Source organism: Culex pipiens, chromosome 1 (assembly GCF_016801865.2).
Source record: "Culex pipiens pallens isolate TS chromosome 1, TS_CPP_V2, whole genome shotgun sequence".
Lineage (NCBI taxonomy): Eukaryota > Metazoa > Arthropoda > Insecta > Diptera > Culicidae > Culex > Culex pipiens.
Window position 1 is genome coordinate 56631651 of NC_068937.1, and position 12504 is coordinate 56644154.

Sequence of the window (12504 nt, forward strand, 5' to 3'; positions counted from 1 at the left end):
CATTATAAGGCTTTCTAGGCCCAGTAAAAAAAATATAATTTAATTCAAAAATGACGAACTCCTCGTCACAGTGTCCTGATGCAAACAATGATCGAGCTGTAGCTGTCACAGCCCTGCGAAGTATGTTGGCTGACATATCGGGCAGCCAGTCAAAAAAATCAGCTAGAAGTCGCCTGACAAAAAACTTTTGCTAGAAAGAGATAGGAAACCTGATGCAAACAAACGTCCAGCTGTCATGTAAACATACTTTGAATGTGTTGGTAAATTTGTGACTAGAAAGCCTTATTGGAAAGGTAACAAAAAACTATATGATCAAAGGTGGATTCCCTCAAAGTATAAAATATCTCACATTGGTATCCCGGATATCTCATAACTATCGTAAATCATTAAACTCAAGAGGCATTATTTGTAGATTTGGCTCGGTTTGTTTTAGAGGTCGTATCGAATTGTTCCGATTCGGATGAAACTATCAGCGTTTGTTGGCCTGTACATGAGATGAACTCATTCCAAATAGGGTATATGGCCCTATTTTGGACCTACTATGCAAAGCTGCAACATATTTTGCATTGTTCTCAGGAAAGGTCTAACTAATTTGGCTCGTTTCAGGATTGTTTTGTGCCTTAATTTATGCTTAACAAAGTGTACTATTGAAAAATGAAAATAATTTAACCATTTCATAGTAATAAGCATTTCAAGTAAAACATTTTTTGGATGCTTTTTGGACTTATTGAATGTATTTTGGAGACATCGTTGAACCTATTTTGGACCCACACTCTGATTGGTTGAAATTTTGACAACTTGAATTGCGGCGTGCGGCGTCAACACGCACACTTACAAAAACTCGGGTTGATAAACCAAAGGTCCTATCCACGATTTAAATTGGAAAATATGTATTTCAGAATTTAAATAATTATTATAAAATAATGGATTTGAATTTGAAAACGTGTTTTAATTATATTGAATATTGAAACTCACGCAGCCTTAGCATTTCGCTGTCCTATTTTCCAATTTGCGTATTCTTCCGACTAAATGTTCAAGCATTAGAACGTAGAAAAGGGTTTAGACGTTATTATTCGCAATAAAACCACCTCAGCTTAAGTGAAATGAATGACAGAGATACTTAAAAAGCTACAAAGATTTTTTTTTATCTTCAGTTCTAAATTTTACGCAGAGCTGAAGTTCAAATATTACCTATTAAACAATCAAGAAATTTTAAAGGGAGAATAAAGCTTGTAACATGGTGTAAAACTTTCGCAACTGTTATGTTAAACTTTACAGTCGCTTGACAGAAAGTTTAACTACATGTTGCACTTTAAAAAAAAACAATGTAAGATTTGACAAGATTGCCTACCGTTCGGATCGGCTAGGAGGGGCGTAGTTTCAAAATTGATTATATTATAGGTGTTGAATAAACCATGTAACTAGTTATGTCTCAAATCATAAAATACCGTCAGTGGGGGGGGACTATGGGTCAAAAAACGATACACCTCTCGTAAATTCTTAATAACAAAAACAATTTAAATAACATCGAAAATCTTTCAACGTAGATTTGTTCTTAGATAGTTTACTGACATTTTCCCAAAATATGGTGGATTTTGATGTACACTACCTTGAATGCCAATAGTTTGAAAATTGACCCAATCTCACCCCTTAGAGGGGATACCTCTTGGTTCAATTGTTTAGGCAATAATAATTAACTGTGCCTATTTTGAGCCAAATCGGTTAAGGTTTAAAAGTCGCTTTTTATCGTTGAAGTTTATACGGGGAAAATTGCAAAAATGTATGCAGAAAACATCATTTCAGTATTTTTCTGCCAGGTGGCGCGGGTCTCGCCCAAAATTGTCCAAGTGTGAGATTTTGTAGGAAATTCAATTCCCTGCAACTTTGTCGAAGGGTCCAAAACGATCCGAGTTGATCCTGATGAATTATTAGCAATGCGATGAAAAGAAATCGGCTTTTATACTTCAAGGTATATACTGCACCCTTCGGCAAAGTTGTAGTGAATTGAATTCTCACAAGAATCTTAAACTTGGACAATTTTGGGCAAGACCCACGCCACCTGGCAGAAAAATACTGAAACGATGTTTTTCTGCATACATTTTTGCGTGTTCCCCATATAAACAACAACGATAAAAAGCGACGCTTAAACCTTGATACTTATTTTTGCCTAAGGAATTGAGTCAGAGGGTATCCCTGATGTCGATTTTTTTATTGTTTTCCAGTAGAGAGTATTTAAAAGACGTGCAGATGACAATTCAATGCATTTTTAAGTATTATAATTCGTAAATTTATCGAAAACTGATCGACTAGCGCTTAGGACCTTTTTAAAACTAACCCATACTAAATCCATACGACCTTATCAAAACCACTCTTGAGCAAGGTTGACAGCGCCTGTTGCGGTTACAGCTGACGATTGAATGAACTAGGCCCTTTTGGGGTTTCAATCGTTTCCAGTTCAATTCTAACAGGGTAGCCAGATTGCATTTTTGAAGCAAACATTAATTAATAGGTGCAGCTTAATTGGTGAAAATGAGGTTGCGAGAAAAATATATCAACATCAGTTTAAATTTTAGGCCAGATTGTTATCAGTCTTAAAAATCATCCCTATCTTTATCATTAATTTGCATTTTTATCATTAAATCATCATATTTTCATTGTTTCTGTTTATCATTTGCTTTTAAAGCATAGTTTTATTTGAAATAATTACAGTCGGAAAAACTAATCCAAATTATTAAGAAAAACTTGGCATTAAATTTCAATTAAGTATCGAAATAAATTCATACACAAAACTGGCAACACCTTGTTATACATGTATTGGTGATAGCCGTGAACTGAAGGAAAAGTAGCTCCAAAAACTGATACAACGCGGCTGATTTGAAAATATTTTTTCAATTGAGTTTTTTTTAACTATAGATCAGTAATTTCAACGGTTTAGTGACTAAAAACATATAAGTATTAAATAAATAACACTTACATTACTCGGAAACCGGCTGAAAATAGCTTGATGCTAGTGAAAAACAGAAAGTTGTACAAGGTGTCCCGAGCCAAAAGTGATAAGCAACGAGGCCGAAATTTTTGGACCTAATCGATGTGCTAGGAAAATTATAGGAAATGCGAGTGGCATTGCAAAAAGTGGCTGAAAAAGCGGAAATAATCAAAAATGTTAACATTTTTGGAAGAGGTAAGCTACAAAACGATCCTGCTTACACTTTCTGTTGGTTGGATTAAGTAAATTCGTACTTTAAAAGCCTGAATTACCTCGATTAATAAAAATAGGTCCAAAATAGGTACTAGGTCCAAAATAGGGTCATACACCCTATGAGCCCTTTACACTGCCGTTCTACGCATAATTGTCCCATGTTCAAAAAAGTGCAACTGAGAAAAACACGATTGAAATTTTTCGACCGATTTCTGTGTTTCTACGCATAATTGTCCCGTGGGTTCCTTTTCGCCCTATGTGTCCCTAATCACCCCAGTTAGCAGTTTATCACCTTTGTTTGTGATTCTCTTGTTTTACAAAAGGCAAACAAGACATAATGTTTAGTAAAACTAATGATTCCGTGTAAGAAAATACTTGGTGGGACAATTATGCGTAGAAGTTTAACGATGGGACAAACAGACTTGGTGTTGTTTTTAATGAGTTTCCGAACAAAGTACCAGATTTTATGTGTTTTTCTTAAAGTACACATCAAACTAAACTTAAAAATGTCATAAAGTCAAAATCGACCAAAACTGACATGAGACAATTATGCGTAGAACGGCAGTACAGAAAAGCGAAGTGGGGGTAAAACGCGCATCAAGTTTGGAGTTTAAAAAACATGATTTTTTTTAAATTGATCGTATTTTTGTAAAACTTAATCATTTCAAATTCTTTGAAATGCATTCGGAAGGTCTTTCGAAACACTTCAAAATGTGCCATAAACATTCGGGATTGGTTTGACTTTTTCTCATAGCTTTTGCAAATTACTGTTAAAAATTGATATTTTAAAAACCCCAATATCTTTTTGCAACAGCCTCCAACACCCATACTCGCTAAGGTTATGGTTGCTAAGGTGTACAGGGAAACAAATGCCGATTTTTTTATTAACTTTTTTTTTCACAAAAACGAAATTGTCCAATAAGCATTTTTTTAATTTTAGATTTTTTGCCTTTCTTACTAAAGAAAGGTATAAGTTTTACTTTATGGCTGCACGTCATTTTCATCTTCGTAAATAACTGCATTGATTTTCGACGCTTCGTCACCAAGTCGCCAAGTCGACAAGTTGTCAAGTTGAGCTTAGAATACTGGCGCGAGAATGCTGGCGCATATATGTTTTGGCTCGACTTATACTCGTTTGTAGTAGCTTGTCTACCGATGTTTTCCTTCAACATGTAAGATATCGTAGCTTTTCGGTTTCTTTTGCTCTGTCCGTTTTTGCATAACTGTCCAATGTTCATGCTAAAACTTTTGTGACATTGGACATTCATCCGGGTACAAACAATTTGTTTCCCGTGTGCTTCTAAAATCGCCTTTATGTAGGCTTCATTATAAAAATAGAAAACAAAAACCGCGGTGTACGTCGTCGCTGGCGCATAAACGCTTTGTCATAAACGCTTGTTTGATTAAGAATTTGTACGATTAAAAATATTCTTTTGGTGAAAATTGCGTTTTCAATTTCTTTTAGAAAACACATCATTAAAATAATACCTTGCTTTCATCATAAGATTTTTTGTATCAAGACGATGTTATGAATTGAAAGAAGTTATATTCTTTAGTAAGAAAGGCTCTATCTCACCCCTGGTGGGATTAAATCGGGTTTTTATATGATTTTTTAATGTAATTTGTGGAAAAATCTAAATTTCACCCATAAGATTTTTTTTCTACCAACTTTTTTAAAGTAAAATTAAATTTGCAATCGAAAAAAATTGGCCGATTTCGACCATTTTTACTTTTTGTATTTTTTTATTTAGCTCAAACTTTGTGTGGGCCTTCCCTTTGACCAAAGAAGCTATTTTGTGTCATTGGTTCACCCATATAAGTCTCCATACAATTTTGGCAGCTGTCCATACAAAAATGGTAAGTAAATATTTAAACAGCTGTAATTTTTAAGTGAGCTTTCTGATCAATTAGGAATCTTCGGCAAAGTTGTAGGTATTGTTGGGGACTATTGAGAAAAAATTGGTACAAGAAAAAAATTACGATTTTTAACTAACATTTTTTCACAAAAACTTAATTTCTCAAAATACGTATTTTTTTTAGTTTCGAGATTTTTTTAATATGCTTTAGGGGATAAAAACTCGCAACTTTTGAGCCATAGAGAAACATGATAAAAAAATCTGCCGCCGAGTTATAATTTTTTTTTAAATAGTGATTTTTGGAATAAATCGAAATTTCGTGCAAAAACAAATTGGACTTAATTTTTTAATGTAAAATTGAATTGGCAATCGAAAAGTACTTCACAGTTTTTTTGATAAAGGGCTCCGTTTCCATGATATAGCCACCGAAAGTTTGATTTTAGCGAAATATTTGCAGTTTTTCGATTTTTAAAAATAGTGACCATGAGTGACCATTTCTAAAAATATTTTTTTGGAAAGTTCAGAGAATTTGCTATACAATTGTCTAAGAGACATTGAAGATTGGATCTCTGTTTGCTGAGAAACAGCGGCTTAAAGAAAAAGAAACAGGAAGATAGAAGTTTTTCAAGTCTCACCCAAACACACGACATTTCCTAATGTCGATATCTCAGCAACAAATGGTCCAATTTGCAATGTTAAAATATGAAACATTCGTGAAATTTTCCGATCTTTTCGAAAACAATATTTTGATTTTTTTAGTCAAGACTCAATGTCACACCCTTTTGAAATGTTAGTCTTGATAAAAAAAGATCAACATGTTGTTTTCGAAGAGATCGGAAAATTTCACATTTCAACATTGAAAATCTGACCATTAGGCTGAGTTATCGACATTAGAAAATAGAGGGTTTGTGTGAGACTTAGTAAACTTAAATTTTCTGTCCTGTATCTTAGCACCAGAGGTCCAATCTTCAATGTCTCTTAGACAATTTCATAGCAAATTTGCTGAACTTTAAAAAAAATATTTTCAGAAATGGTCACTCATGGTCACTATTCTCAAAAATCGAAAAACTGCAAATATTTGTCCAGCTTCCGAGGTAAGGGGTTTTGTCTTGAAAGCGGAAGGTTATGGGTTCGATTCCTGTCTGGCTTGGCAAAGTCAGATCCTGCAAAAGATATTGGGATTTTTAAAACATCCGTTTATAACAGTAATTTGCAAAAGCTATGAAAAAAAGTAAAACCAATTTAGGATCTTTATGGCACATTGTGAAGTTGCTCAAAAGATCATTCGAATAACTTATAGAATTGGAATTGATCAAGTTTTACGAAAATGCGATCAATTTTAAGATTTTTCATGCATTTTGGACCTTAAACTTGTCGTAGAACTCAGATTTGGCATGAGTTCATCTCGTGTTCAGACAAACAAACGCTGAAAGTTTCATCCAAATCGGAGCAGCTTGATACGCACTTGTGAAAAACTCGCTCTGAAGATGGTAGGAGTTTTGCTCACAAATAAAAAGTTCTGCTTATAAATTTATCCTAAAAATATTTAAAAAAAAAAAACGAGCACAATCGACATTTTTATTTACTTTTTACATTATTATCTATTATTACCAGACCAGGTGAATTCAGTCACATAAATTGATGAAATAAAGCCCTGCTGGTTGAATCAGTTTTAAAAATTGGGTTGACGTCGAGATATTTAATTTTGAAGCTGAAAATGAGGACATTAGAGTGGTAAATTTTGTTAAACATTGTTTAACAAAGACTATTTACCAGATTTTTGATAAAATTTAACTCTCATACCTTCAGAGTTAGAAAAAACGACTTCACCGCCCTGGGCTCCTCTACGTGTATGAGAGTATGGCACGGAACAACGGCGCCGAATACCCACATTTACACAAAGAAATTTAGAGCGCCCGCCGCGGGATTCGAACCGGCAACCTATGGATTGAGAGTCCAGTGCGCGGTCAGATTGATCCACATGGGCGGGACATAGAATTATTGTCAAAAACATTATAAAGACTCAATCTTGACGTAAAACTCACTGACGTGAGCAGGATACACTTCTTGTTTACAAACATACATTGGTCCAATTACATTGTTTTGATTGAATAATTTTAAATAATAATTATTTACTTTACACCTCTAAATTTTATTCAAATATTGTTTGTTTACGTGCATTATAAGCGACAGCTAGAGTATCAAACAGTATTCAAGCAGTTCTACTTTGATGTCAAAATATCGATTTTTCAACATTCTCTTTATTTTCACCTCGCACAATGTTTTTGTACTGTAAAATGTCCAGTTCATAAAAATGTACATCAAATTAAGGGTAATTGAAACAAAGCACTTTCTGCCAGCACTGGTCATTACGGAGCAGCAGAGCCCATGCAATGTATTTTTTCCCTTTTTCGCCCGCAGCTCTCTTCGGAAGAAAAATGACCCTTGGACGGGGAACCGAACCTTCCTCGCAAAGTGGGGTTGACTTTTCGACACGACGGAACCCGCGCTGAAAGTCTGCCGGAAACGGCCCGAGCGGCCCCGCTTCGATTCGCAAACGCTGCCGTGCCTTCTCGCGAACACTTTTTCACCCGCAAAGTAGCAAATTTCACTGAGAAAAACGCAAATTTTCACTCGATTCACGACCGCAAACGGAGGGCCCTTTCGGAAAAAGCCAGGAAAACGACGACAACAATAATGGCCGAGCAGCAGCCAGCAGCCACTTCTTTGTCAATGGATTGGCCAGCGTACGCGGCGGGGTAACCTCACGACTGGGGTGACGTTGGTTGGCTTCACGAGGTTGATTGCGTTGGCCAATGTTTACTAGTAAGAAAACTGTGGTTACTGATGCACATGGAAAGGTCTACTGAGCTGTCATTTTGAACTGTCAATTTCTCAAAGTTGTGTTATTTCAAAGGTGACCGCGGAAAATCTTATTTACCCATTTGTTGGTTCAAAAAGGGTACAAATTACGCTTTTCCACAGGACTCATCCAGCCGGTACCCAGTCACGACGTTCTAGCAGGATTCTACCAAAGTTCTTACATAGTGGGTTATTCTAACGGCTTTCTAGCAGATTGTTCTGTTCTGACGTTCTAGCAGAATTCTGGTGCTACACCCGAAGAGACCATATTTTAGTCTCCAAAATGACGATTTCCCCATACAAACTTCTAAATTAAATTTAAAAAATAATTCAATAAAACATTTTGAAAAAAGAAATAGATCTTATTTCTTATTTAGCCTGTGATCAATACGTCAAATGCTGTATCAAGTAGACGAATACCTGTTTTACCCCTAATCCAACAAATTGTTAAAACATATTTTAACTGATTCTAAATGGTATTTTTCCAATCAAAATTACAACTCCAATAGGCCCCCAAAACCAAAGCTAAAAACTCGATTCGCCACCTACATTCGAGTAGGAGAACTTTGGTGCAAGGTTACGTTTACGTTTTTGCGCGATAAGTGCAAAGGCGAGTGAAAACTATTTTGAGGTTTTTTAAAAGAAAATTGATCTTTTGGAATAAAATAAAGTTAACAGGAGGTAAGAAATAAAAAGTTCTATCGATTGACTTTTTGAATTTTTTGCTAAGTTGCCTTTTTCACTGAAAATTCTAAGATCCGGATTGAAAACGCGAGAATGAGGTTAGATTGCAAATTTTGAAAATCATTCCAATTACCATTTTTCAAGCAGAGCTTTGCTTTTATGGTAGAAGTGACTTTAAAAAATATTTGTTCACTTGAATAATCTACATTCTCAATTGATTAGTTAGGTTTTGGTTGATTAAAACATTCCCTTATTTTGAATCAGATAATTAACAGGTTAAATCGGCCATCACAAAAATATTTTCGTTTATATCAATCAAGCTATTTATTTCTTACCTGAAAATGGTATAATTTGCTATAAATGTCGATTTTATGATGAAATAAAACAATTTCAAATTTCAAACCAACTTACTCGCTGTAGGTTATAATGAAAACATCACCCCAAGATTCAGCGCCCTCTAGTGGGGGATAATTTTGACGTTTGATTGCCTATACTTCTAACTAACGTGAAATTTTCCGAGGATTCCGAATATGACAAAATTGAAACCAAAAAGTGACGATATGTAAGCCTACAGGGCAAAAACTAACATTGTAAAATGTTTGATACATAGAACCGAAAAACTATGGGAAAAACTGCGATTGGCCAAAAAGAAATTCCCTAACTTTTGACCTGTAAGAGTATGGGTGTTGGAGGATGTTGCAAAAAGATATTAAGGTTTAAAAAAATCCATTTTTAACAGTAACTTGCAAAAGCTATGAGAAAAGTTAAACCAATCCTGGATGCCTATGGCTCATTTTGAAGTGCTTCAAAAGACCTTTCGAATGCATCTGAAAGAGTTGGAATTAATAAAGTTTTACGCAAAAGCGAGCGACTTTAAGATTTTTCATGTTTTTTGGATCTTAAACTTCAAAACCCTTTTCACCCCACTTCCCTTTGTCGTAGAGGGTTCATATTTGGCATGAGTTCATCTATAGCAGGGGTGCCCAACCTTTTTGCCCTGCGGGCCAGATCTGACTTTTCTAAACCAGTGGCGGGCCGGATCAAAAGTTTGGTAAAAGTGAAAAATTTAAACTTTATTTAAATTTAAGGTTCTTTCAAGTCTAGAGTTTTTATTGAAATGTTTTTTTTGTGTCCTATCAATAAATAAACTAATCATTACCTTGATTTTAGGAAGATAAACAAAGATAAAATAAAAAAAAATTGTTTATTTTATTTATTTTTTTTTTTTTTGCTTAAAATTGTTTGTGTAATTGCTTATGAAAAAATATATTTTTGCTCGCTGATTTCTTTACTTATTTTGGACTTTTTAAAAAATTCTATAATTTTTTGTAGCAATCTTTATTTTCAGTATGACTAAATTGCTGTCTGTAAGTTTTTTCAAACAAAACTTTATCACTGTCAAGTTTTACTAAAAAAAATACTTTGTTTTGCTTACTCACTTATTGAAAAAATCAATTTATTCAAGTTCCTCAAAAAAGAAAAGCTTCAATTTGCAGTAAACTTGGTACAAATTGTAATATTTTAAATTAAATGTCTTTTGTGCATTTTTAGACAGTGATACAAGTTTATTTATCATTTAACATTTTTACGGAATGGGTAATTTCGTTATCTTGCGCCATTTCACAGTTTATTGATTGATTCTGAAACCTTCAATAAAGAAATGACATGATGCATTCGAACGAAAAAATATTTCAAAATTACAAAGCCAAATCAAAATAATAGTTGAATTCACAACATTTTTTCGCAAAAAAAAAAATGATCTCAAGTTTATTCTTTTATTTAATATTTCAAGATCAGCGTTAGGGGCCGGTCACAGAACTATTTTTAAAAGTCGTCGCGGGCCGTACGTTGGGCAGGCCTGATCTATAGATATATAGACAAACAAACGCTGAAAGTTTCATCCAAATCGGAGCACTCGATACGACCTCTACATCAAACCGAGCAATATTTACAAAAACTGCCTCTTAAGTTGGTACTTTAAGAATTTTATTGAAACTATGAAAAAAAGAAGAAAACTCAAGGTCAAAGTTTAACACAAGCTAAGGACTGTATTTATTTGGGCTAAATAGTTATCGTGTTTAATAAGAAAAAAAATCACTTCCATCTTGTTATGAAAAGGCAAAACTGGATTTTGCACAAGCAAAATGAGCATGCTCTTCAAGACCAATGCTTCATTTTTTATCGGTACTGTTTGTCGTTGTAATTATTCCAAACATTTGTCCGGATTGGAATCGAATTTGAATTTGATCTGAGCGGAATTGAAAAAAAATGTGTTAGCTTCGTCAAACTTTTGTGAGTTTAAGTATCATGCCGGTCTTTGAAAACATCCGATCGTTCTGATTGCGTTCGACATTGCCAAATATACCAACTCTACGTTCTTTCGCGTAAAATTATCCAATAATTTGTCTAGCTTACTTATAGCCACGCTCGACAACCTGGCACCGGTAGCGACTGAATCCGTAAAACACGAAAAAGTGCGCCCGAGCTAGCGAGCGAAACGAGTACTCGTTAACGACCATGAACACGTGAATCCGGCCGCCGACCACCCGACACCCAATCTGGTTCCAACGCTGCGAACCGTGCCGTCCGTTGGCCTTTCGCAGCCGTTGCACAACGCGACCCATGCCGTTGCCGGGGCCGCCGGGTTTCCAGGGCAGCGTAAAGCGGATCACGTTCCGCATCACGAAGCGCTGACTCCACGGTTCGATGAAGATGCCGGCCCGGTGCCACCAGGGCTTCTTGGACAAATTCTCAACGGTGGAAACCAGCCAGTTGGTCGAGTAAGCGTCCACCGGAACGAACCAAACTGTGTCCAGCTTGTAGCCGTTGCGTTTGAATTGGGGAACCGGCTCCCAGGGTGGGAGACTGTCCATGGCGGACATGATGGCGCTAAGGAATCGTTGGCGGAAAACCCGCGGACAAAAGATGCACATGCGTTTGACCTGGAACGGCTGCTCGACAATTTCCGAGGACGCTTCCTTGCACTGGTCGTCGTTCTCATAATTTTCCATCGATTCATCAAAGTACGGAATCGCGTCCTCGTCCACTTTGTACGGCGTCGAGAATCGCGGTCGCTTCCATGCGATCGGCTCTTGCTCTTGCAGCTGTTGCTTGCGTCGCTTTCTCGAAACGGCACTGGACGCAACGCTGGCGGCCATCAGACTCAGCTCGTCGCCGTCGGTGTCGCTGGTCAAATCGACCGGAAACCAATCCTCCAGGTCAACCAGCTGGATGTCATCGTCGTCCTCCTCAAGCTCCTCCTCCTCCTCCTCTTCAGTGGGTTCATCGTACTCGGAGTCTTCCGCCTCCCACGTTTCGACTTCCAGCGGCCGGAAGAACACATCCAGGCGCATCTGCAGCCGGCCCTGCCGGATCAACGGGGCCGCCTCGGAGAGCTATATAAAAAAAATCCCGAAATTGTACGCCCTGGTGTGTCTAGCTAAACTGGCTTCTTACCTGCAGGGCTCCGACGGTGACCAGCTCGTCGATGGCCACCACAATCCACGGGGCAAACTCGGGTGCGCGGCGGGGCGGATTCGCCAGCAGGTTTAGCGCCTTAAGCAGAAGACGCTCGATTTTCCTCGCCACCAGGGCGTGGTCCGGGAGCTCGACGGATGCCACCAGTTTTCGCAAGTGGATTGCCGGGTAAAGAAGCATGATGCGGGCGCAATTTTCGAAAAGAATCACGCAAAATAAATAAGATAGCAACCGATTCTGATTTGGCCGATTTGGCTTGTTGACTGTTCACAGCACAATGTTATATAGTGAGGAAGGTGTGCAACAATGGTTGTCTTTTACCCAATTTTTAACAGCTTATTTTTTCAGTGCACGCATCTTTACCTCCGCGCGGATAGCCCCTTTGCAAAGCACTCGAATCTGACAGCGCTGAGCATAAATTTTATG

General features: G+C 36.9%; 1 protein-coding gene across 1 annotated transcript; it reads right to left on the minus strand.

Annotated features, from left to right (window-relative positions):
* Window positions 1–10626: 10626 nt before the first annotated feature.
* On the minus strand, window positions 10627–12297 carry LOC120426458 (uncharacterized). The gene is made up of 2 exons (XM_039591220.2): window positions 12058–12297; window positions 10627–11996 (listed from the first exon to the last, which is right to left on the minus strand). Exons 1-2 carry the CDS (start codon window positions 12256–12258, stop codon window positions 11013–11015), a joined length of 1185 nt encoding a protein of 394 aa, XP_039447154.1. The 5' UTR covers window positions 12259–12297; the 3' UTR covers window positions 10627–11012.
* Between the last annotated feature and the right edge of the window lie 207 nt (window positions 12298–12504).

Coding starts and splice junctions, on each gene's coding strand:
- LOC120426458 (XM_039591220.2), bottom strand. CDS start 12,258: ATGCTTCTTTACCCGGCAATCCACTTGCGAAAACTGGTGGCATCCGTC. Junction 11,997..12,057: donor TCACCGTCGGAGCCCTGCAG/GTAAGAAGCCAG, acceptor TTTTTTATATAG/CTCTCCGAGGCGGCCCCGTT.